The following is a 27,218-nucleotide window of genomic DNA, read 5'->3' on the forward strand; positions in this document are numbered from 1 at the left end:
AAACATTGCTGCCGCGTCATCCAGCCATTCCACTCCTTGATATTTGCAAAAGAGAAATGAATACTTGAAACCATATAAATATGAACACAGACATGTTCCTACCATACTTATTTGAAATAGTCGAAAACTGGGAGCCCTCCCGAGTGTCTGCCACGAGGCAAATGGCTGAGTCACTGCCCCACGGATTGCCGCTGCGTCAGCAGGCAGTATCTTGGCAGAGCACCGTCCTCCCAGCATCCGCTCACAGTTCTCTTGCTGCCCACGTCGAGTCCCTGAGCCGGGGTCTCTCATACAGACTTAGGGTTTTGTTGTGTCTTGGGTACCTAACTGTTTTCTGTGTTAGAATGGACAGAGGCTGTGGCAAGCCAAATTTCAGTGACTTCAAAGTTGATTTCTTTGTCATGAGTGACAGGGGATCTTCAAAAATTATGTGAAAGATGCCTTATGAAAAAAAATTGACATGGTTCTCAAATATTTTCCCAGCAAAATTAATATACCTTTTAACTTTTTGAGGTTGGCACGTGAATTAGCTCAAAGTGCCACTTGCTATTGGATGCCAACTGATTTACACTTTATGTGGGGATTCTGATGGATTTGCAAGCCAGACTGTTTGCATCAGTGTTAGTCAAGTGTCGTCTCAGTTCATCTTGCATTTAAAACCGTAAATAACAATATCTGTATGTGTAATTTTATGGTGCAAAAAATACACGAATATCTTTCAGTTTTGATTTATCTTCTAAGTTTTTTTTTAATGGGAAGCATTAGACAGGAGCCTGAAATCAGCACGGTGCAAGTGAACTGATCATGGCCACACAGCAGTGACATTGGTGCTCATTTTAATACTTTTGTGCAAATTGGGCAAAAATAAACATACTCTCTACTCATGCATTCTTATTTTGGCAGTCTCTTCAACAGGCCAGGTTCCAGAGGTAACTCACACTCCCTGTCGCCAGTGGCTGGAGCACAATGGATCACACAGGGGCCGTGGACCCTGAGGATGAACTGGGACCCTTAGCCCATCTTGCTCCAAGTCCTCAGAGTGAGGCCGTGGCTCATGAATTTCAAGAGCTCTCCTTGCAGTCCAGTCAGCACCTGCCCCCTCTGAACGAAAGGAAGAATGGTGAGTTCTGCAGCAGGTGCACTGCGGAGTTTGAGTCAAAGGTCTCTGTTGAGCGTTACTTACTCCTCTTTGGTAATACATTTTTTTTTTGGTCTATTACATTCAGCATGCAGTTTGTCAGTAAGAACACCTCCATACAGGTGCTGCTGGTTTTAAGAAATGGGCAGAATTTCGCTTTCTGTCTAGTTCTGTTATTATTTCACCTGTCAGTATCTTTGGGAATAAAATTCAGATTTAACTGTCTTAGCACAGATTTCCTGCTGCAAAGGCCTTGGAAAGCATTTTCCTGTGCCACTGCTAAAAGGTAGTTGGGCCAGGGGAGCATGTTCTCCCCTGCCCGCGTCTCCAGTGTGGCACACATTAACGTCAGAACTGGCAGCACCTAAGCTCTCAACGCTCAGTAAGAAGGCAGAAACTTCTAATCTGAGCATTTATAGATAGATAGACCAGTCGACCCATCAGATTCTCATTCTTGAATTAGTTCATCCTTGTGTGCAAAGTGAGAACTCTCTGCTCTTATCTGTTCAGCATATATCCATCGATCACACAGCATCCCAAAGTTTCTAGGAAACATAAATGGAAATAAATGATAGGTACTCAACCTTTTTTTTTTTTAAGATTTATTCATCCAAGTACCGATGAAACTGTTACATAATACAATGTAATTAATGAATTAAAAATAAGATTTATTCATTTTATTACAGCCAGATATACAGAGAGGAGGAGAGACAGAGAGGAAGATCTTCCATCCGATGTTTCACTCCCCAAGTGAGCCACAACGGACCGATGTGCGCCGATCCGAAGCCGGGAACCTGGAACCTCTTCCGGGTCTCCCACACGGGTGCAGGGTCCCAATGCATTGGGCCGTCCTCAACTGCTTTCCCAGGCCACAAGCAGGGAGCTGGATGGGAAGTGGAGCTGCCGGGATTAGAACCGGCGCCCATATGGGATCCCGGGGCTTTCAAGGCGAGGACTTTAGCCGCTAGGCCACGCCGTGGGGCCGGTACTCAACTTTTAACACTTAAAAAGCAATTACAATTTAATGCTAAAATTTAAAGCACAAACATTAAGAAGTGCACAATTAAGAGTTTCAACTGGATTTATACACTTCCCAGTATTCTCTTGAATCTTAGGTTTTCCAAATACATTTTTTTAATTTCCATTTGAAAAGCCAGGAAGAAATGAAATCATTGGCTTTCAGAATGCTCCCGGTCAGTTTGCTCCTAAATTCTGAGTGCTTCTCAATTGCTGTCCTGACTGGAGAATGGCAGACATACTGCTATTTCTTAGTTCTTGTCTTGAGCATTGACTTGTTCTGCCTTGCGATGAGATGTTTCACTTTGTGTCTGAGTCTGGTTGTGGGCATAAGCCCTGGACATTTTGTTTGGCTTGGAGCAACATGTTGGGTGCGGTGCTGTGGCAGCCTCCCAGAGGCTGTGCTGAGCTGTGAGGGCGGCCTGAAGGCCTTCTGTTGGTTAGGACCCTGCCTCTCCCTTAGCTGGAAGCTGAGAGGAGCTGCCCCTTCTGAAACCAGACTAAATGTGATCAGTTTACATAGGCCACGTACACCAGTGTAGCATTTGAAGTCGTTCCCTGGAAGAAAACAGGAGTGGAAGAGGAATAGCATCAGAATACACAGCTGCTCACAGAAATGACTGTAGCAGAGGGGGGAAGTATGTGTGGGCGAGAATTTATTCCTCACAATCATTTATTCATCCTTTATAGCTCACCACATTCTCTTGCAAAGTTTCACAGATAAGCCTGAGTATAAATGAAACCTAGCTATAGCGCAGTCTCCCTTTACATTCTGTTGGAGAGATAAAGTAGTAACATTTAAGACTTTTTAGTTGCATTTTATAAAGCAATACAATAATACAAAAGAATCGCTTAAAAAAAAAGACTATTCAAAAGCCGAAGCGATAGAAAAGCAGATACCGGCCGTTAGCTGCTGCCCTCCCCAGATGGCCTCAGCAGCCAGGCCTGAGTCAGGCCGAAGCCAGGAGCTGGGACCTCCAGCCGGGTCTCCCACAGTGATTGACCTTTCTTTGCTGCTTTCCCCAAGGGTGCTGGCAGGGAGCTGGATGGAAGCAGAGCAGCCAGAGCGTGAACCAGCACTCTGGTGTGGCATGCTGGCATCGCAAGCAAGCGACTTAGCCCGTTGCACCAGTACCAGCCCCGAAGGCATTCCTTTAATGTACTCTCACAGTCCATGAAAACACTCCACTCACTCTACACCTGAAGCCTTGTTGTCAGTGGTTTCCTCACCAGTAGAACCCTATGCCTCATCTAACTAGCTCTGATTTCCAAGGTATATCTCTTCCTGTCTCCTTGGTTGGAATTTTACAGCAGTTTTTTTTTTTTAATACCTGGATTAGCTAACTTTAATACTTTTATATTTCACTCATAAGTATCTTTCACAAAACAGACTGTTTTATTAAAAACCTTGTTCTACAGTTCTGTCATATCAGCAACACAAGTTTAACTTGGCATTGATTGTAACATTTCACAAGAGCGGTTCTGTTGTAGAGTGTAGGTCATTTTGTTGGTAGACCATATCTGCACATGGTTTAAAATGTAATGGGTAGGGCCCAGCATGGTGGCCTAGCGACTAAAGTCCTCACCTTGCGTGCGCTGGGATCCCATGTGGGTGCTGGTTCTAGTTCTGCGGCTCCACTTCCCATCCAGCTCCCTGCTTGTGGCCTGGGAGGGCGGTCAAGGACGGCCCAGACCTTGGGGCCCTGGACCCGTGTGTGAGACCCGGAGGAGCTCCTGGCTCCCGGGTTTGGGTTGGCGCACCGCCGGCTGTTGCGGTCACTTGGGGAGTGGATTGTTGGACGGAGGATCTTCCTCTGTGTCTCTCCTCTGTGCATATCTGACTTTGCAATAAAAAATAAAATAAATCTAAAAAAGAATGTAATGGGTAACATAGTGAAAAGCATACTACCCTCAAAGTCTTGCCCCTTGCCTGCCCAATTATTTTCTCAGAATTAAGAAACTATTATTAGTACTTTTTTTTTTTAGAAAAAAGTAGTACTTTGCTATTTTTAAAAGTTTTTAAAATGTTTCTAACATTGTTTAGCACTTTCAGTTTTAAGGTTATAACCTGGTAAGAATTAATGTCTTGATTTTTTCTCCCTCATTCTCTAAAATATTTTTATTCACTTCATAAGTCATAAGTCCATATATTTAATAATATGGGGGGAATCGCTTGAGGGGAGGGAGAGAAAGTCCCAGATCCTATGGAATTGTATTTAAAAACAAAACCAAAACAATCTTTGAATGTAGTTCATTTTAAAGCCAGTGTGTTTTCTCCAAGAGTCCAATTGGTTCAGTTGCAGTAAATGAGAGTCTCAGATACTGTAACAGGACTCAGATATGAGATAATTCCCTCTTCAGAAGTTAAAAAGCTTACATGAAACCTAAATGTTATAGAAGATGTTGATCAAAGAAATAAAGTTTCAGATACGAGGATTAAGTTCATGAGATTTGTTGTATAGTGTGATGACTCACAGTTAATAATAATGTATTGTATTCTTGAAAGCTAAAAGAAGGGCTGGTGTGATAGTGTACCAAGCCTCTGCTTATGGCACAGCCCACCTCCACTTCCCATCTAGTTCCCTGCTTATGGCCTGGGAAAGCACCAGGATGGCTGAAGTCCTGGGACCCTGCATCCATGTGAAATAAACCGAGAGAAGCTCCTGGTTACCGATTGGCCCAGCTCTGACCATTGTGGCCATCTGAGGAGTGAATCAGCAGTTGGAAAATCATGTGTGCGCACGCTCTCACTTCTGCTTCTTCTCCCTCTGACTCTGCCTTTCAAATAAAAATCTAAGAGAATGAGTAAATATTTTTTAAAAAGAAATGACAGCAATATGTATTTAGAAAAATGCTAAAAGAATAATTTCAAGAGTTCTCAACACAAATAACAGTATTAATTGAAACGTTTAACTCAGTTTAGATACTTCAGAGAGTGTAAATGTTTTTCTTTTTTCTTTAAAAGATTTATTTATTTCTATTTGAAAGAAGGAGAAAGAGAGAAATCTTCTGTCTGCTGATTCATTCTCCAAATGGCTGGATGGGTTTGAAGCCACGAACTTGGAGCTTCTTCCAGGTCTCCCGTACGGGTGCAGAGGCCCGGGTGCTTGAGTCATCCTCTGTTGGAGGATGGCCCTTAGCAGGGAGCTGGATCAGAAGTGGAGCAGCTGGGATGGAGCAGCTAGGACTCAAACCAGTACTCCCATGGGATGCTAGCGCCCATAATCGGAAGCTCCACTGCTACACCGTGGCACCAGACCCTAGAATATACATATTTTAAAAAAGCATGTTGCTTAAAAATTAGGAAAATGTTAAAAAAAAACATGAAACCTGGGTTTTTCAGTTAAGTGAGCAGAGTATATTCAAGTAATTTATAGATCAAAGAACCTTAATTTCCAGACTTTGATTTTTCATGAATGTTGGTTGGGGGAGTCAGTTCTTAATTCAATGTTTCAGTCATCATAGTGAGACTGCCAATGTTGCCTTCCAAAGCGCAGTACAGAGAACTATCTAGATTCTATAAAATGTTCAATTCAGATTTTGGGGGGTAATTTTACTTTATTATTCCTAATAACTAATGGAGATATGTCAGTTTAGGATTAATGTGTACCTCATCTAGTAGTTTATAAATAAACATTGTTTAAGATATTTATTTATTGGAAATTCATAATTAGAGAGGAGAGAATGAGGGCTCTTCTATCTGCTGTTTCATTCCTCAAATGACCACATTGGTCGGGGATGGGTAGGCCAAGGCCAGGAATAGCTTCTTCCTCGTGTCCCATGTGGTACAGGTGCCCAAGGACTTAGGCCATCCTGTGCTGCTCTCGCAAGTTGATTAGCAGGGAGCTGGATTGGAAGTGAAATCTCTGGGACTTAAACCAGTGCCCATATGGGAGGCTGACACTGCAGCTTTGGATTAATGTGCTGTGCCACAGTGCTCCCCTTAATTAAATTTTACAAGAAAAGTGACGGCATTTAAGGAGTGATTCTAGGAATGTCTCTTATTTTTAATTAATATTTATACTGATAGTCACAGTTAGAATGGCAAGTTATTCCCACTCCTAGAGGACATGTTAAAGATGTTGAGTAAAGATGTTTCTGGGTATAGCTAAAGCAATCCTAGAGCTGGTGGCACCTGAAACGGAAAAGGAAAGCAGCCCTTTAAGCAGCTCACTTCCCCCAGCCAGTGAGCCCTTCACAAGTAGACAGAAACAAACCACCTGCCTTTTCCACAGCACAGTACAGGTGGAGCGCAGGGAGGTGGGGCTTCAGTTCAGAATGGTTTTTCCCACGTATTAGATCCATCTTTCTGTTTTCCTATTAACATACCTTCAAATGGTCAGCACTGGGAGTCGTGGGGGCTCTGTCACAACCCCAAGTTGGAAAAGCTCAGATGCCTCCTCAAGCAGGGAAGGGCATGGCTTCAGAAAGGATGAGGGGGCTGGTTTTCTTCAGTTACATTTGGGTTATCGTCAGCTGCTGTAGTTGTGGTCTGGGGCTTGCGATCACAGTATCTGCACTCAGAAGAACTTTGCCTAGCCATGGAACCCAGCCAAAGGGAGCTACTTGCCTTACACACAGAAAATAAGGGGCATTATGTTCACAGACAATCTTTTCCGTGGGTTTTACTTTGAGAGCTTCTCTCCACTCCTCATTAACATGTTAGGTTTACTGTCAGTTCAGTTGTTTAGAAATGCACAAAGGTGGTAAGCATTGAACTTTGACACAACTCTGTTCCTTATACAAATCCACACCAAAGCTACTGTGGCTGAAGGAGATGGTGGGGTGAAAATGTTTGTTTTTCTCTGGGATGATGGAAAATTCTCACAGTGTCTTAAATGGGAAGAAACTAAATATGTGCTGAACAAGAAACGAATCAGGGGGATTCTTGTTCTTGGTTGTAACTGGAGGTAACAGGGATGGAAGATTTTCTGCAAGGTTATCGGAATTAGCTTTGCCAGCACTGTATTTAAAATCTGAAGGACATAAAGATTTTGATAGACTTTAATAATTTCTTTCAGGAGTTAGATAATATAGACTAAAAAGGGAAATAAACTTGAGTATTATTTTCTTGGTCAAATTTTAAATGCTTTTAAAAAAATTGATCTTTGGGACTTGCAGCAGTTCGTACTGTTGTTATTTGAACTAATGCAAAACTGTGTGACTTTGTTAAGGATGAGGTGCTTTATTCCGTAGTGACCTTCATTGAGCTTACTATTGATAATATTTAGTTTCAAAATGTAAATAAGCACCTGTAACTCCATCCACTGTCTCTTTTTCAACTCTGGGGTTCTTACATAGTTAACTTCATTGTTGCTGGGGTTTGGTTTGCTGCATGCGTTGCTGAGCACCCCAAGTGGTGTGTGTATATAGAAGGGAGGACAAGATCTGTGTATGCGTTGACATTCTCCCATTTTTAGCTGACACTGAATTGTGTCCTCATGTAGAAATGCCCTGTGGATACTTGACATTTATTAAAAATAAGACTTAAAACACAATTAGTCATTATCTGTTTAGACCAGCAATGAGACTACATCATTTTAAATGCACAAAGATTCTTGCCTTGAGGGTTTTTTTTTAAAACAAGATTTCTCTAGTTACTGGAGCCATGGGAACAACTATTTCTTATATGGATTATCTGTGTTCACGAGACTGGGATCAGTCGAATCTTGCTTCGTAAGGAGTAAGCCACCTAACCCAACCACAAAGACCTGTTCTGGCAAATAAAGTTTTAAATAGAAGACAAAAGATACTGGCCATCTGTTCTCCTTCATCCCTCAGAAAGAACCTGCAAAGTATATAGAGTATATTGGGGAAAGGTGACCCTGGGTTGTTTTCTTCCTGTGTGGTTTTAGCTTACTTCTTAAGGCATCAGTAATAACCTACCATTCTCACAGAAAGCAGTGAGACAAATGTAATAGAACAGCAAACATATTGAAACTTCGTCTTTGGCTTGGTGATGAATTACTCACCCAGACTAACTAGCAAATGTTGTTAGCTGATGTTTGCATGACTCCTTGAAATCTGTGCTGTTGGCTGTCCTGCGCTCACCTGCTGCCCTGTCATTAACAGGAAGTGTAGTCTTTGGGGAGTCAGGACTGCAGCCTCCTCTGCTGACTCAGGCCGTGGGTGTGGGTAAGTCTGAGCAGCGCTCTGTGTCCCAGTGTGCCCATCGCAGTCTGCGCATGGTAGCTTCCAGCCCATGTGTCTTTCTCCTGGCTGCCCTTCCTCATTACATCATGTGTTCTGAGACCTCATCACTTTTGCCTTGCGCTATTCATTGGGCAGCAGAAACAAAGAACTGAAGATAGCTCCATAGATGTGGGTCAGTCATGTTGCTGTTGAACACATTCCTCATGGCTGTGTTGTTAAACATATATGCCAGCTCTCTCCATTAATCAGACTTTCCCCTGTATTTGAAAGGAATGAGAAATTGGCATAATTTATGTCTTCCTCAGAAATAATGTCTGAGACTATACAGCATGTACTTTTCCATAGTTTTTAGGAGTTGGCAGGTATGTGTTAATATTTTTAGTAGTATCAGACTATACTAAAAGGCAGTGTTTCAGCTTTTTTTTTTTAATTCAAGTTTTCATGGTCTTTGGTCTTTTATGTTGCTGTTGTCGTGAACAAAATGCTAATAGTCAAGTATCTTTTCATCAAGAAACTTTTGATATGTAACCTCTATGTTTAACAAAGAAAAGCGAAAAGGCTGATTCACAACTTGCCTTTGGTTCTTGTGGGCTAAGTTAAAAAACTGACCAGTTTTAGGATGTGAGCACTCCCCAGATGTGAGATTCATAGCTGCAAAGCAGAAGCCCTTCTCTGACAGAGCTGCAGTTAAGAATGGGGATTGGAGACGGCTCTAGCAAACCACCAGCACGTTGTTTAGAAAGGAAAATTTGCCACATCAGAATACTCGGCTCTCCCAAAGTGTTAAGAGATGAAATTCTGATGCTGTAAAAAAAGTATATTTCTTTTTATCTGAAAGGCAGAGCGAGAGCGAGAGCGAGAGCGAGAGAGAGAGAGAGAGAGAATGAGAATGAATGAATACGAATGGATGCAAGAGAAAGCCAGAGAGCACAGACTTGCATCTGCTGGTTCACTCCATTAATGCCCCGAACAGCCGGGACTGGGTTATGCCAAAGCCAGAAACTGGATGCTAGAGTATTTCATTACTGTTGTTACTGTTATCAAACAGATATTCTTTTATTTTAACTTTTTATCTGAGGGTCAGGGAAAGAGATAAGACAGAGTTACTGTCCATTACTTCACCTGCTGATTTCCACAATGACGTGGGCTCAGGCAGAGCCAAAGCTGGAAGCCAAGAGCCAGGAATTAAACCCAGGACCTTTGTTGTGGGATGTGGGCATCTTAACCATTAGTAGAAATGACCACTGTGAGCAGCACTTACTGAATAAGCATTGATAATTCTTACCCTGACATAATTCTTAGATGTTATGCCAATAGTATAATGAAGACAAATCAAAATGTAGGATGCCCTCATAAAAATTGCTGGTATCTATAGATCTTTAGAATTAATCATTCCCCCGTTACATATAGGGAAAATCAGTCTTGAAGATTCTTCAGATGACAGATGAAGATGTTAGTTTTGAGAAAGTCACATGGTCAAGTCTGGCAGATCTTACTCCACTGCATTAGCTGTATTCCATCAGGCCGCCCAAGGACTGCGGCTCATGTTCAGGTAGTGATAATCTTAGATGCACCCCCATAGGCTCTTGGGAGGACTAAGTGAAATGAAGTATTGAAAGTGGCTGGCACACCCTATCTAATTGGTACGTGCTCTGGTTACACAATGTTGCGTGTTTGCCCTAAAAGTGCCGTGGAAAGAGGCAGCCCACATGCAGTTAAAGCACCAACCTGGAACCGCCTTGAGTCCAGATTCTGGCGACGTTACTGCTAGCTCTGCAGATTTGAACACATTATTGCCATCTCTTTTCCTCAGTTTCCTCATCTCCCAAATGAGGATCATATGACTCTCAGTGCTCCGCTGGTTTTCTGTGTGGGTTAGCTAAGAGTAAGTTAGGCCGACTGAATAATACGCACATATGGTTAGGTTCTTCACTGTTACTAATATGCATGGTTTTTTGACTGCAGTATTTCAGTTCGTACTAAGTGAATATAGCTTTTCAGGGTTTCTGCTATGATGTTTTACAACCTGGTGTTTCAGTAGTCCTAACTTTTACTCCCATTTTTCTGCAATGGTTTCTGTTTAAAGAAGTCAAATCGATATGCAGTTGCTTAATGTTTTGTCACAAACCTTCATAGCACCTGAAGAGCAGCTTACCCAGTGAGCACCAAGAGGGCAGACGCAGTAGGCACGGATTTCCCATCAAGCTCGTCCCTCGTGGGCACTGCCAGTTCCCACAATCTGCACATTCCCTGGGCATCAGTCAGTGTCTGCAAGGAAGGATTTTCAAATACTAAAGCATGTGAAAAGACAAACGGGCTGAAACTCAGAGCTCTCTAGGGACTGTGACCTCCAACACAGACGCCATTCTGACATTTTCACAGGCTTCTGGAAGGCATTCCAGCAGGGTCATTCCATCTGGTAAACCCCTAAACAAATCCTCTGTCATCGAGGGTTGATCTACAGATTTTTCTCCTTAAGTACTTGTCCTGAAGAGATCAGTTGATGTAGTTGCTGAAACTCTTTTAAGGTATTTGATGTAAATTATACATGCTATATGGAAGACTTTTAATATTTTGAAGCAATAAAATAATTTTTAGTAATTTTGAAAAGATTTCTTGTTCTGAGTTGTCATCTAACTTTCTGTTTGATTCTAGGAAATCTTATTTCATAATCACCTCTTTTTTCTCATTAGCCCAACATTTAATGAGGAAGTCTGTTAAATTCAGATTCTTTTAAGAAACATACATATCTTAAAACATGTGTGTAAATTGTTTCAGAAATGTGTGAAATGTGTGAAAACAGTTCTAGTGTTCTAGAAAAATTCTGTGAAATGTTGGTGTAATGGCGTTGTTCAAGATGCGATTTGAGGTCATGGAGTTGGGGCAGTGCTATAATTATTTTTCAACTAGTCTAAATGCTACTGTGTATTATTTATTTCAAAAAAGGAGTGCAGTGCTAAAAATAAATAAAGTGGAACCCAAGAGATTGGGAGCCTGGCGCTCTTGAGGAAATGGATAATTAGCTTGTTTGGGTTCGAGTTGCCTTTAACTCTGAGTAGCTTCACAGAGGTCCCATCTGAAGCCTGTTGAGTAGCAAGTACAATCCAGCAGGGAACAGCAGGGAACAGCAGTCAACAGCAGGGAACAGCAGTCCACACGGGAAAGGGCCCCGCTTGATGGGGAGTTATGTGTGCTTTGTTTCTTTCTTGTTTCTTTCCACTGAGTCAATGCCTTCTATGAATCTACAGGTTTTAACCAGTAAATCTGAATTCTGTACAATCAAAAACTTATTTCGGGTCTGATTCTGTTCTAGGAATGTAATACATTTGGAATGAGTTTTAAAATGAGATAGAAACAAGCAAGTTGATTTGGGATCTCAGTCAAGCCCCTTAAAATTAGTAATGCAAATAAAGCTCATTTTATTATATTCTAATAGCCTGCCAGAAACCTGGGACATCTTAAGTCTCCTTGGTTTAGTGAAAAAAAAAAGAAAAAAAAAAAACAGATAACAAAATGCTTACTTATTAGTTACAAATGGTTATTGAATTGGTTATTGAATGTATTGAAGAATTGTGTGACTCTTGAGTGTTTAAAATATAAATAAAATGTTTTTAAAAGTGTGTGTTGTCATTTTTCTCAAGCCAAGAATAATGATGATATTTGAACAATATGAGAAACTGTTGCTTCTTTAATGTGTTTCCTAACAGATTTTTCTGTCTATACCTGTTGCGCTCTTCAGTTTTTCAAGGGGAAATGGGTTTGTTTGGCTACTGTTTGCTGATGAGCTAGTGAAATCTCTGGTGGCCTGACTGTGTACTTTTTTATTTGTATTTAGAGGTAGCATAGCTGACGGATTGTTGGGAGCTGTCAGCCTTCAACAGAAGCAAGAATCCTAGAACTTCTCAAAGTTGGGGTTTCATTTGGTTATCCAAGCACTAGGATCCTTCAAAGATTTGTGGAATTTGGAATGAAAAATAAGTTTATTTTGCTGCAAAAAAATTGAAATCTATATGCATGGTGTTTTCATGATATCTGTTTCCAATTAACATTTTTGTGACTCCCCCGTATATATGTATGAATTTCCCTCCTGCTTCCTTTGCTTTTTTTCTTTTAATTTTATAATCACATACCTCTAAAGAAGCAAATCCAAGTAAAAAATAGAAAAAAAATCACTGTCCCACAGGATTATAGACAAAGTCTGTGGGCAATCACATCCCCAGATGTACTGCTGCTTACTCTAGAAGGTGCCTGTTCCATAATCGTTAGATCCAGTTGGTTTAAGTTGAGTATTTTTACATCCTTACTGATTTTCTCTCCACTTACCACCACCTCCGACTCCCAGAGGATTGTCAAAAATAGGTCTGTACCACCCTTGTGAATTTGTTTTTCCTTCAGTGTTGTTGTTTCATGTCTTCTGGAAGTTCGGTTAGGTGTTCTTTTGTGAGCTTTCCCTGAATCCTTGGTGGTGATCCTTCTCCTGAGGTCTCAGTAGTTTGATATCAATGCTCCTCTAAGTTCTTGGGTTAGCGTTACCCAGGGTATTTTTCCTATGCTTTTAAGTTTTACCCCATGTGTATCATTATATCCGCAGTTGGTTATGTACAGCATATACATAACCAACCAATATGGTTGAATCTCCTAACGGTGATGGTTATATCACTTAGGCTTAAGGTAATTATTGTTACATCTGACATACTGTATGCATTACTGTGCTACAAATTCCACAGCTAAATAGATCAGGTTATCTGACTTCTCAGTTTCTGTGGGTCAGGAATTCAGGCATGGCTTGTCTGCACACCCCTGCTCTGAGGGCCCGCAGCTAGGGTGTTAGCCAGGGCTGGGTTTCTTCTGAAGGTTTCGTTTGAAAGGATCCCCTTCAAGCTTGTTTGCATTGTTCTTAGATTCAGTCCTTGCTGGCTGTTGGCTAGGGGCCACCCTGAGTTCCCCAACGTGGCAGCTGATTTTATTGAAGCTGGTAGGAAGGAAGTGTGCTAGCAGAGCAAATGTGAACATCTTTAATAAAGCCTCCTCAGCACTGCCTGCTGTTAGTCTGTTGGCTGGAAGCAGCTGAGTGAAGGGAAGAGCACTGCAAGGCGGTGAATACTGGCAGGCAGGGTCACTCGGTCCGAGTGGCTGCCTACCACAGCTGAGTATTCAGCTTGCTGCATGTTTTAATTGTCCAGTTTGTCCACACTGCCTTGGTTACTCATTTCTTGCCGTTTTTAGAATTAATCTGCTTTTGTTTTCACAATATCTTATTTGTACATCTTTTGTCCAAGTGTTCAATGCCTTTCTCCAAATGCAGGTCTAATATGCTCTTAATTTGTCATTTAATAAAATATTTATCTTAGACATTGTTCTTTTACCTCTAGACTTTCCATTTCGCTCATTTTTGCTGTGTCCATTTCTCATATTTGCTTTTAAATTCTAAGTGATTGTAACAATTGATTATAGATCTGTTTTTTTTTTTAATTTCTTTCCTTCTTGGGCCTGTGTTACTGACCAATTTTTCTCCTGTTAAGAGAGTCGTACTTTCCTGCTTCTTGGTAAGTAGGTTAGAGATTTTTATTGGATCTAACATTGTCGTTAACACTGCTCAATGTCTAGATTTATTTTCTCCCTTTAGAACTTCAGGCTTTGGGCAGTTGTTGTGTGGTTAAGTTATTTGGGATCCCCTTCTCGGCCTATCTTTAATTCTGTCAGAAAAGATCCAGGTCAGCATTCATCCTGGGGGTGATGCTTGGACTAGGGGGAGCTGAGCTCTTGGAAATCTGCTGAGGGCGAGTCCTCAGGGAGAATGCATTCATGGCACACATTCCCCCGGCGTGGTATGCACTCTGGGAATTACGTCACTGGTCATTGCTTGCCCAGCCTTTCCTGGTCTCACTGTTTACATGTGGTTTAGTTCTTAGCCCCAAGAGACCCGCGCCCGGTCTGGAGGCTAATTCCTGGGATTCTTTCTTAGCACAGGTGCTCCTTTTCAGAAATCTGCCCTGCAGCATCTTCATGTCCTTAGCGCAGCAACCCGAGAACCAGCCTTGGGATCCTCCTTGTACCCCGAGGTATATTAAAGTCAGGGCAATGGTTGGGCTCTTGTGTTTCCCTTCCTTTAGAGGCCATGGTCTGCACCCAGGGACATGAACTGTCCCCAGTTGGTGAAAGCCGTTGTTCCATGTATTTTGTCCAGTTTTCTAGTTGCTTTGGCAGGAGGTTGAGTCCAAGAAATGAGAGTCTAGAATTAGAAACCCAAGGGCTGTGTTTTTGCCCTGGAACAAGCCTCCTCTCTGGAGACATGTAGCCTCGTCCTCTGACCAAACTGTGCTAGCAAAGCCATCTTAGTTTTGGATGCAGCCAAACAGGCAGACCTTGCCACTCCATGTGTTTTGGTGAACGAATTGATGAAGCTGAATTGGGGTGCAGGACTGAGGCTGACAGCCATGGCCAGATTCACGGAAACACCTTGCACTGTCCTCACTGACACAGAATGGACGGAAGATGCCGTGGGCTCCTTGGAGCAAGGGACGTGGCCATTCAGTTGACTAAAGCAGCTTCCACTAATACCTCAGGGAGGGAATGCCACACTGGTTGGCAGCCATCTTTTCATGAATAAAGAGCTGATGGTTATGTTGTGCTTACAGAAATAATGGAAAATAATTTAAATCTCTGGACCTCAGCAGTTGGATTTTGTTTGAGGTAACCAAACATTGTATTTTTCTTCTCGTGTTTACTGACTAGGTTATATTAACTGGAAAAGCAGCAAAGACGATTGTGGATTCATTGTGAGTGGTTGGCCCCTGCCTCTGGGCCTCTGCCTGTAAGCAGAGGAAAGCTTGAGAGCTGGGGAGAAGTGTCCTGCCGTGAAGTCACAAGACACTCTGGCAGTGTGCGTTCACACACTCTGTTTCTTGCTCCGTGTGTGTGATACACTTTTTTTTAAATGTCACATGATGGGCAGTAGCAGAAAGGTTTGATAGCCTGTGATGTTAGGGGGGTTCTGCTTCAAAGCCATGTAAATGTTGAATTCCGTCTCCTTCACATTTCATAGATTGTGATTCTTCCATTTTTAACAGATTTTATTTCTATTTGAAAGAGTTACAGAGAGAAGAAATGACAGATAAAGAGATCTTCCATCTGCTGGTTCTCTCCCCAATCAGCCACAATGGCCAGAACTGAGCCAATCTGAAGTGAAAAGCTTCTTCTGGGTCTCCCATGTGGTGCATGGGCCCAAAAACTTGAACCATCCTCCTCTGCTTCCCCAGGCCATAAGCAGGGAGCTGGGCAGGGAATGGAGCAGCCAGGACATGAACCAGTGCTGCCTGTGTAGGATGGTGGTGCTGCAGGTGCAGGCTTATGCTACTACACTGTGGTGCCTTTTTGCTTCTCAGAGCTTTACAGACTTTACATTGGTATGGATGTGCTGGGATGGCATGTATCAGCCTAATTGTAGGAATACTTGGGTTAAGGTCTCATAGTCTGACCTCCTGAAGTGTCTACTTCCTACTTTGTCCCGGGCCCAGTGGTTCGATTCCTGCCTTGGTCCACAGGGCCACTCTTCGCTGCCTGTGTGAGAGTGTGGGCCGTCTCAGTTGCGAGTAGTCAGAATAGGGAGTTAGGAGATGAAGCGCAGCAGTCTCTGGCAGCAGAAACAGCGTGTGAGGCTCCTGTGTCACTCTGGCCTGGGAGGTGTTTTCCCGTCAGGCTCTCCCATTGGGTCCACAAGACTTGCTAACAGTACACGTGGAAGCCAAGTGAATAAAATACCACTCAGTCAATAGAAGTAAAAAGACTGATTACATTTTTGAAAATTAAGGTTATTGGTATATACTTTAGAATGTGTCATATTTGAGTTTTAGCAAACGAATTTAATATATATTTTCATTTTGTTAGCCAAAATGTTTGGAAAACAATTATTGTAATGTGGCTTAGATGTACTGGTACAGATAACACATTTTATAAGGTGGTGTTTCCCTGCTCTGCTTTTTATAGGGACTTTAATCATGTAAATGAAATCGCCTGTCACTTGTATTTTGACTTTCTTACTTTGTGTCTCCTCACAAAAACACTTCTCACTCCCTTAGGTGACATAGCCAGTCAACACAGATGTTTTTAGAGCTATCTACAAACAAGGTGCTGTGTTGGGTGTCGCCGGCTGTTTCTGCCTGTCCTTCCTCGTTGCCTGTACCGTAGGCCTAGAGCCAGCTAGTGAATAGCCAACTTAGAGCAGAGAAAGGGCTTCCTCCCCAATTAGGCAAAGGCATTGCACCAGTTAGGTGAACTCTGATTGTTGCCATTTTAATAGACCTATAAAACCTCTGAAGATCAGAAAGATTCCATAATCAAGATCACCCAGCTTGTAAGAAATTAAGAGATTGGCAGTAAAACTGCCTATATATGTTGATAAGTACCTATATGTAATGAAAAGTACCACTATAATGGAAAGATTAGTTTTATTTAGAAAACTAAGATGAAAGTTTCTTTAAGATACGATATGGATTTTAATTTATGCAAAGAAAGCAATTACAAAAAGTTATAGATGTAATTTTTATAGCTAAAAGTTAGTAACAATTTACTTTTTGCATCAGAAGGTCCATGGAAGGTTGAAGATATTTTGTAGTTACCCATATACTAAACGGAACCCATCAGATTACATTCTGTCTTAGTTCAGCCAACCAGCATGTGTACAGTGGATGCTGTATAGTTATTCAGATGGCTATTGATATGAATTAAGACAAATTTATTGATGTCTTCAAGATTATCTTTTCACAGTATATTCTCTCTTCTCAGAAACTGAATAAAGTGTTATCTTGTGCTTGGAAGAATTACTTCTCAGCCACACACCTGGGCAGTTCAGAACATAAACTGTAATCGAGGTCATGGTGTCCATTCGTTCTAGCCCAGTCCCTTGGGATGTACTTGACTCAGGGAATGAAGCCATTTTAACTTTAGTGGAAAGGCGTTCAGATAGTCATTTTCTTCTTTTCAACTTTTTAGGCACATATGTTTTCAGATTTGCCAGTTAAATTGTGAGCTTAAATATAAGTTACCCTGTTATGGCAATTTATTTTATAATTAAGTGTTTGACATTTAAAGACTAAAATAAAAGTCTACTTTTACTAGTTCTATGAATCATTTGTACCTTTTCTATGGAAAAATATAAATGGGCATTTTCCTCTTCTAATTTCCTCTACTCATGTAGCAATCTTTTTGCCTGTTCTTTTTTTTTAAAAAAATATATTTATTTATATAGGTGGAAAATTTTCACATATTGCAATGCAGATTTAGAAAGTTCCTCACAGTTCCTCTACCCCTCCACCTGCCTGCATTCCCCACCCCATCTCCTCTTTTCTTCTTTCTTTTGACTTCATATTAGTCAAAAGATTAACCCTCCACTAGGGAGGATTAACCCTGCATTAGGGAGCACCAGCACATGGTGAGTGTTCTCTAGGGGACTTCCTGCCAGCAGACCCCAAGGCCACTCAGGGGATGAGATGACGGTGTTTGGCCGCACCACCAGTGGGGACAACCCGATGGGACTTGTCTGTTTATTGTAAAGCCAACACAACTTACAGCCTAGGCAAAGGGTGGTCCTGACAGTCCTCCCACGCAGCAATGACACTAGAATTGGCTAGAAGGCGCATCTATCCCTTTAGATCCTCCAGTCATGTCACAGGTCACTGTTGTGCACATATGGCTGCAAGCTGTGCCTCAGGTCATGGGCAGGTAGGCCACATCATCTTAATCCAGTCATCTGTTAATGGGCATCTGTTGTTTCCGCAGCATAGCTATTGCAAACTGAGCTGCTGTTAACATAGGGGTACGGATAGCTCTCTCCTATGCTGGTTTCATTAATATATAGGGTAGTGCCTTGAGTTTTAGGACTGTTTTATTTCCCCCACTATCTTGCCTTCACAGTTTGAAGGTCAATACTGGCCTAAGTAAATTATTTTAACAATACTTGCATAATGATGGTTTTTAATTTGCTATTCCTCGTCTATTAGTTGGTATTCTTCTGAAAAGGGAAGTATTTCTCACCATAGACCCACATATACTTTATTTTTAAAAATTGGATTGATACTCTCCGGTACTGTTGTCATTTTTGTTGTACAAATAATCCTAGCTCCAGACACTCTGATCTGTTTCAAGGTTTTATGTAACTTTGACCCATTCCTTTAAAAAATTTTTTTGTGTGTGTGCTTCTCCACTTCCAGAACACAAAATTTCAGCATCACTTTATAGTGCACTGGCCTGATCATGGAGCTTATCATTTCTGTTTGGCCCTCGTTTGAAAACCAGATCTGGGGCTCGGCATGCTCACTGTTGGTTGGGTGTCTGTTTCCACCCTTTTGATTGGCAGAGCGGGGCAATGTTTGTATTTGTTTTCAAGTCGTGATTTCTGGGTCAGGATAGCTAGGTAGCCTTGAATATTGAAACCAGAGGATTCACTTTTCCAGAGAGGAAGACCTACTGTAATTCTAAAGCACTTCAGATGTGTACTCTTCCCAGTGAAACAGAAATAGTAGCAATAGATGACATCCGGTCACCTGATTGATTACAGTGGGGATTCCTGTGTGCCGCAAAGACTTGATGAAGGCTGATGGTGATCTGAGAAGCCGCAGGAAAGTGCCCTGTGGCTGCTTCAAGCTCCTCCATTGTGGCCAGCTGCCAGCTGGTCTGTTCCTCTCCTACCTATTGCTCCTGCGCTGTGCACAGGCACCACACCGCTCTCTCGGGTGGACATGCCACCCTGGTCAGCAGCTCCTCAAGGGATTCTGGTCTGCTTTGAGGCCAGAGGCCAGACAGCCCACAGATTGCAGTACCGTTAACACACTCCAGCCTCGCACAGCCCCTGCCAGCCCTTGTTCTCTCTCCTTGTATACGCGCTCACTGTCCTTCCCTCTCCCCTTCTTGCTGCCCACCTACAACATTGCATTCAGTCACTTCAAACACTTCTCCTGCCCGCCCAGCTGGCCGGTTCAGAGTGTTTGCTGGGCTGTCATGGAAAGCCATGGAATGGTTAACAACCTTGGCTGGCGGTGCTAAGCCTGGATTTGTCTATATTTTCTGTTTTTACATACTTGGTTATAGAGAACATTTTTTTGCATTCCATGTTTTTCATATGCTGTTTTTTGTGATTTAGGCTTCTCTGAGTGTTTTGCTGGAAATGATGTAAAAATACGGTTTTCCTGCAGCTGCAACCATTTGCTTATTTCTCCTTTACCAGAGTTGAAAACAAGGATGAGGACAGAATGACTTTTTTTTTCGTGGGTAAGACTATTATTTCCACATTGTTTCCTTCATGTATCTGGGGTAAAGGGGAATGTTAAGGGAGAAGCCCCACCCAGTCTCCCACCCACCCCAGGTCCCTGATGTGGGGCATGCTCTGAGGGTCTTGCTCAAGTGGTTTTTATAGTTCAACAGTTATGAATTGCTGCCAGTCTTGCTACTACTCCAAGCATGATGAGGTTGCTGAAGAATCCACTGATTGACATACTCCATCTTAGAGTCTCTGTTTGCCCAGTTTTTCACTGCCAACATATGGCTGAGGTGGTTGATTGACTTGTTCTGTCCTCTGTCTTTTCATGGTTAGGGTTCTGAGTCTGGCAGTTCAGTTGGGGAGATCCCAAGAGAAACTTTGTCTGAGGTGTTCCCAGACCATATTCTTGTATGTTCTAGCAAGAACAGGGCCCAGCACAGGAGGCCAAAGTGAGTTTAAAGGAAGAGGTTGTGATAACATTTGCTTTCTTTGCAAGATAGAACCACAACTTCCAAGGTTATACGTCAGTCTTACTTAAAAATTACCAAGAATAGGGCCTAGCAGCTGAAGTCCTCGCCTTGAACTCCCCGGGATCCCATATGGGCGCCGGTTCTAATCCCGGCAGCTCCACTTCCTGTCCAGCTCCCTGCTTGTGGCCTGGGAAAGCAGTCGAGGATGGCCCAGTGCTTTGGGACCCTGCACCCGTGTGGGAGACCCGGAAGAGGTTCCTGGTTCCCGGCTCCGGATCGGCACGCACCGGCCCGTTGCGGCTAACTTGGGGAGTGAAACATCGGATGGAAGATCTTCTCTGTCTCTCCTCCTCTGTGTATATCTGACTTTGTAATAAACTGAATAAATCTTTAAAAAAAATTACCAAGAATAAGGTGACCTACTCCTCTTGTCAGAGGCCGTTTATTTATGGAGTGATCCTTGGTTTGGGCTGGCCTGTTGATTCCTTGGGGTCGATGAGGATACGCTTCAGCTCCAGAAAGCTCCAGAAGTGACGTGGTACCCACTCAGTGTGTGTTGGATCAGGAGGCACAGAATGTCAGCCTGACACATGGCTGGTCATAACCAACTTTGGTCACTAGGTTGAGGTAGCAGAAAAGTACAGTAAGTATTTTACAAGGGAATATTTTGGTGCTACTCACCAGCTCTCGCCAAGTAGTTTTAGCAGCTGCTGCTAATTCTCATCTAAATCACTTGCACAGGTACTTGCTGAGTGGTGATTTTCTAGTCTCATCATTCATTTATTATAATAAATTGTCCTGACATTCTACTTTTTTTAAGATTTATTTATTTTTATTGGAAAGTCAGATACACAGAGGAGAGACAGAGAGGAAGATCCTCTATCCACTGATTCACTCCCCAAGAGGCCACAATGGCCGGTGCTGAGCTAATCCAGAGCCAGGAGCCTCTTCCTGGTCTCCCACGTGTGTGCAGGGTCCAAGTCTTTGAGCTATCCTTGACTACTTTCCCAGGCCACAGGCAGGGAGCTAGATGAGATGCTTGACCATGGGGACATGAACCGGCGCCCATATGGGATCCCGGCACGCGCAAGGCAAGCACTTTAGCCACTAGGCTATTGTACCGGGCTCCTGATATTTTGCTTTTGAAAACCTTCTCTTCCTCCCTCCACTTTGAGATCAGCATGAAATAATGGAGTCAGTGGGTTATAATCCGATGCTGTTCTTACTTGGATTTGCCTGTGATAGCTTCTTGAAGATGGGTCCCTGGGTCTGCCAAGTCGGTAACTCTTGGCAACTCTTGGTCCACCCCTTGGAGCACTTTTCTGGCTTCTGGACAACATATTTCCCACTGCAAGCCTGGATCATCATCTGTCCAAGAAGGTCTGGTTCCTTTGGTAAAGTGTTTATAAACCAAGAGCTGGGAACTAGTTGTATTCATTGCTTCTAGATGGGCTTGGTGGAAAGAAACAGAGAATCCATACAGATACACACGTCTGCTTCTGTCTGTGTGTGTTAGGAACCAGACACCCTTCCTGGTAGCTCCACTTCCACTGCTGAATCACAGGGTTCCTTATCATTTTAGCATTACCCCTTCTCGTATTTGTAGTTCCCTTCTCTGGTGGTAAGAACCTGGTTCCTGTTATCCACAGTTTGTAAGTACATGGACTTTATGGTTTGTAGAGTATATCTCATTAAAGCTTTTGTTTTTGTCTCTCACAAACAAGCAGCTATGAGTGTGCTGCTTCTCCTTTATTATGAAAGAGTAACATTGATACTGTTCTGCAGTTTGCCTTTGTTCACTTTACACACCCTGAAAACTAGCTCCTCAGGTCAGTTCCTGGAGATTTTCTGCACTTTTCTTTTTTTTTTTTTTTTTTTTTTTAGATTTATTTTATTTTTTATTACAAAGTCAGAAATACTGAGAGGAGGAGAGACAGAGAGGAAGTGGAGCTGCCGGGATTAGAACCAGCAGCCATATGGGATCAAGGCGAGGACCTTAGCCACTAGGCCACGCTGCCGAGCCCCTGCACTTTTCTTTACAGCTGTGTTGAGCTTCATTGTATGGCTGTGTCAAAGCCCCGGGGCTGTTCTCTGTGTAGGCTTTTAGCTGGTTTCCTGTACTTCGCAGTCACAAGCCACTTGGCAAATGGTTCTGTCTTTTCATAATGCTGATGTCACAGCCTTCAGGTCAGTCGTAGAGATGGAGGTTGCTGGGTCTGTGCAGTTTTGTTAGACCTCGTCATGTTCCTCTTGTAGGGTTTGGATCAGGGCACAGCCAGCTGTGTGAGGCTCCCTCCCCACCCCCAGCAACAGAATATGTGGTCAGACATTTTTACCATTTGACACTTTGAATTTCTGTGATTGTAACAAGGAGGATATTTTCATATGCTTAAGGACTATTCCAGAATCTTTTGTGCTGAGTGGTTTATCTGCGCATGGCACTGTCACGTTTTGGAACTTGGCAGTTTTTGAAGTTACTGGAATGTTGAGGTTATTAGCCCTATTAGTACTCAAATTGTCTCCTGTGGCATTTGCCTGTTGAGTCACAGTTAGAAGGAGATTCCCTCCGGATTCTGAGCACTCACCTGGATGACCCTCCCTTCCCCCCACCGGCCCACAGTCCCTCCCCAGCCCTGTGGGAGTTTATTTTTAACTGGCAAGACTTCCCCCATCTCTCCCAGGGCTTGCTTTTCTGTGTTGATGATTCTTAGGTGTCAGCTTGTTTTAGGGAAGATTTTATTAAGTTTGTGAATTAGCGAAAACTGGTATCTATATAATATTATCTTGTCCAAGAACAAACATTGTTTCTCTTTTGCTCAAGCCTGCTTTTGGGTTTTCAGCATATGCATATGCATTTCTGTAGTTTTTATCTTCCATCTCTCTCTCTTTGCTATGAATACAATTTTCTCTATTACTGTATTATGATTGGTATATCCAAAGGCTAATGATGTGTCTGTGTGTTTGAATTTATCTGACTTGAGTTAGGTCTCTTAAATGAATAAATTTGTGTGTGTGTATGAGTGTGTTTTAATATTTGGCTAATTTCATGAATTACTTTTGCGAATATGTTTGCTGCTCCATTCTGTGCCTGCCATCCGTCCAGGACCTGATTTATATGAAAGGTAGGCTCTAGACAGTGTCCCACGTTTGTCATAGTTCTTATAGTTATATTTGTGTTGAAATGATTATTTAAGGATTTGAATTTTTCTCTGGTCATTGCTTGAATGTTTGCCAGAAGTTCTATAGAAAATAGTCTTTTTCTAGAAATTCTGTTTTAGTTTGTGCTGTCCATGTGTACCATGAGTTAATAGAAAATGGGTATTCCATGGAACTATTGCTTTTTAGGTTTTTGTTTTTATTAATTTCCAGACACGTTACATTGAGGACAGTATGTTAGCCATGTATTTTGTTTTATAGAATTTACTGAAGGTTTCTTTGTGACACAGTTTGTTATTGTTTTCTGAGAGTATTCCATGTATATTTGTGATGTATCTTCAGGCATCAAAGTATGAAGTCCAATGTGTATTGGTAGGATCTCTTAGTGAATCACACTACTCTGGCCTTATTTTTCATCTACTTTTTCTGGCTTTTACTGGGAGTGCAGATGGATTGTTCTGTCATGGTTGTTAATATTTCCATTATTGTTGAAGGCTTTCAGCATTAAAAATGTTCTCTTCTCTTTTGTCATACAATAGTTGTTTTTATTGAATTCTACAATTTTTTGCTTTCAGGATCACTGTCCCTTCGCCTGCGTGATATGTAACATATCAGCTCACCAGAATCCCGTAGGCCTGTCATTCACTTGTTAAATCATGCCGTAAATATCAGTTATTACTGGTGGGATTTATTTAGAGGGTGGGCAGGTTTGTGTTTTTCAACTTGGGATGTTTAAGGGGTTATTTACTGACCCACTGATGTGCTGTGAGCCTTTAGGACAGTTCTGCTGCTTAGCTATTTCTAAGGTTTAGATTTCATCCATGTTGTTAAATTTAATTCTTCTTTATTGCTGAGTAGTAGCCCCTGGTGTGAACAAGACAAATTGTTTTTTATTGGCTCAGTTGTGAATGCATGAGTGTTTGTTGTGTTTGGCTGTTACAATAAAACTAACCATGAAGTTCAGTTGGAGAAAGCACAGTTTTTGCAAAACCTGATCATATGCCTTCTGTGTGACCAAATCTTTGTACATAGTCGCAAGTATAATTGGCTGTTCTTGATTTATATATGACTTTACTCTTCCTGGTTCACAACTGGGAAATAAACGTTTATCTAGAAATGAATGGATAAGCCAAGTGTGATGTAGTCATCGAATGAATTATTAGTGACAGAAAAGAAATAAGTATGGATGAATGCAGCCACGTGGGTGAATCTGAACAGCTCATGCTGACTTGAAGCCTTGAAGCAAGAATTCTACATCCTGCAGTTCCTATCTGCTTGGAACGTTAGAAAAGCCAAGCTAATATGTAGCAATAGAAAGTGGGTCAGTGATTACCCGAGTTAGGTAGAGCGAAGCGACAAAGGAAAGCTTGTAGAAATAATGAAAATGTCTTGTATTTGAATGTGAGTGAAGTTTCACAGGCTATTCCTCCATCAAAACTCAAACGTGTATGTACTTTAGATAGATGTACCGTACTCTCTAAATTACACCTAAACAAACTTGGTTTGCAAATGCTTGTCAGACACACCAAGAGAATACATGGAAGATAATCGTGGTTGGTAAGTTATTGTAAGGAAGGTGTTTATCCTGGACAACTAAATGTAAGAACTTAGAGAAAAGCTTGACCATGCGAAAATGATTGGGACACTGGACTAGATCTCGTAGAAATGAAAAAGTGAACGAAGTGCCATTGGAGCTCTCAAAGCTCACAGAAGTTACGAACGGATCTCAGAAACGTAGAGAGTATCTCGGCAAGTGCTGAGAGAGCATGGAGCAGCAGGTAGAAGCAGCAGCTGTGCTCAGCCCAGGCCCCGAGAAGTTTACCCTGGAAATGTGGTTGGAATGTGTTTTCTCAGTTCTCCCAAAGATGATGTAGCTTATGTCAGAAGTTAATTCATTATATACATGGATGTCTTTGGGCATGCGTCTTACTTCTCTCACGGAACCCGTAGGCTAATGATAGCAACCTGAAGCCATATTGCCTAGGCGAAATATCTGTGTTTTCACCTCTTGAAAAGTCTGTAGCTGGACAAGGTAACTTAACTTCTGTGGTCCTTATTGTAAAATGGAAATAGTAAAAGGTGGAGTAAACTGAGGAAACATGCAAAACACTTAAAATCTTACCCGTAACTGTAACGTGTTAGCCCATAACCTCATCATCTTGCATGTGATTGCGGTACAGAAGGCTAAGTCCTCTGGTGGCAGGTGTCCTTAGGGTTAGGAGTACAGAGGAGAAAGGCCTGACTCTGAAACAGGTAGCTATTGGAACTCATTCTTGAAGATCATTTGAGTACCATTTCTATGGGCAGAGAGCGAGCAGTCAACTCCAGGCAGAAGAAATTGAGTAAAGACAAGCACAACTCAGAGTGTACTAGAAGACAAGTTGGCAGTTAACCATGCTGCTCAGGAAGGTGAGCTGCAAGTGGTGATGGCTTGCTTGCCCAACTAAGGAATATGGGCAAAATGAAGCAGGTGGGAAGAGGCCCGCCGTCCTGCTCAAGTCAGTGACATGTTTATTCATGGACGCAGTGTTAACTGAGCAGTTGTTGTGTCCCCAGAATGGCTTTAAAGTACATTATTTGCAACTACACCAACTTTGACATACATGCTAACCCATTACTTGTTGAAGTTCTGTGGTTTTATTTTTTTATATATTTTTTCTGATCGTTGTTTTCCTGTTAAAGTCAAGCACAATCTGTCTTACCAAATTGCACATGTCTAAGTGGTATATCTGAATATCAAAAAGTATCTTAACTCTAGAAGGAAAACTCGTCTGGAAACCAAACTGCTGTTTAGAATACAAAAAGTTTATGACCCAGAGATAGGGGTGTGTGTGTGTATGTCTGTGTGCAGTGATGAGCACTGAGAGTTATAGCTGATACTAATGCAGATAATAAGATTATTAATGGAGAAGGTATAGAATGGGCAGTCAAAATCTTAAATTACGAAAGAGATGTATAGGAGAAATGCAAATATATTGGTAGGTGCCCAGGATCCCGTTGCAGGGGTGTAGGTGATCAAGCACAGATTTTTAAGTAGGTGGGAAGACCTCGAGTCCTTAACAGAGCACCTGGACTGCCACTAGCACACCTACCAAAGATCACTTGTTCCTTAAAGGTGGGAGTCGGAGGATGGAATACAGGTTGTATCTGAGGACCCCAATACTGTTAGCAAGCCTAGGGGCCACCACATTACTTGCTGAGAATAGATGAGAGAATGGTAGTGTGGTGCAAGTAACTGAAGCTAGAGCAAGGAAACCTTGCAGAGCTCACCTAAGGGCCTGGTGTGCTGTTGTTGGATTTGGACAGTCTCCTTCACTCCCTCATCTCTTGAGCTACATGCCCTTGTTACTTCTACCTTTGTTGTGAACCCCCACCCCCAGATGGATTCTTTACCCAGTTAGAGGAGACAAATACTTAATCCTGCCTTAAGATAATCCTTTGGAGCCCACTGGTAGTTGGAGGTACCCCCTCTTTCCATTGGAGTTACACAGTGAAGTCATGCTTCACAAACACAAGTAGAGACAGACCTTTTAGAAATGGTTAGTAGAGGATTTCATTTTTACTAGTGAAAAGTTGCCTTAATTATGTACAGCCGTAAACTCATTGTAGTTAGTAGTACTTGTAGTACCTGTACACTAAGAAGCACAAGTGGTGAGCCCAGTGTGGGAGTCTAGTGGTTAAATACTCACCTTGCATGTGCTAGGATCCCACATGGGTGCCGGTTGCTGTCCTGGCTGCTCCACTTCCCTTTAGGCTCCCTGCCTGTGGCCTGGGAAAGCAGTCGAGGACGGCCCAAAACCTTCAGACCCTGTACCCACTCAGGAGACCCAGGAAAAACTCCTGACTTCTGGCTTCGGATCAGCTCAACTCGGGCTGTTGTGCCAGTTGGGGAATGAACCAGCAGATGGAAGATCTTTATCTTTCCTCTTCTCTCTGCAAATCTGATTGCTTTTCCAATAAAAATAAGATCTTTTTTTTTTTTTTTTAAAGTAGAAGCAGCATTTTAGTTGCAGGAATGTGCAATGCCTAT

General features: G+C 42.3%; 1 protein-coding gene across 1 annotated transcript in view; it reads left to right on the forward strand.

Moving 5' to 3' along the window:
- The first annotated feature begins 881 nt into the window (after window positions 1-881).
- The window catches only part of MRTFB (myocardin related transcription factor B), a 90,411-nt gene continuing 64,074 nt past the window's right edge, over window positions 882-27,218 (forward strand). The window contains exon 1 of the mRNA XM_012927508.2: window positions 882-1,120. Coding sequence (XP_012782962.2) covers window positions 967-1,120 — 154 coding nt within the window. The 5' untranslated portion in view covers window positions 882-966. The remainder of the gene's footprint in view (window positions 1,121-27,218) is intronic.

This window comes from Ochotona princeps, chromosome 24 (assembly GCF_030435755.1).
Source record: "Ochotona princeps isolate mOchPri1 chromosome 24, mOchPri1.hap1, whole genome shotgun sequence".
Lineage (NCBI taxonomy): Eukaryota > Metazoa > Chordata > Mammalia > Lagomorpha > Ochotonidae > Ochotona > Ochotona princeps.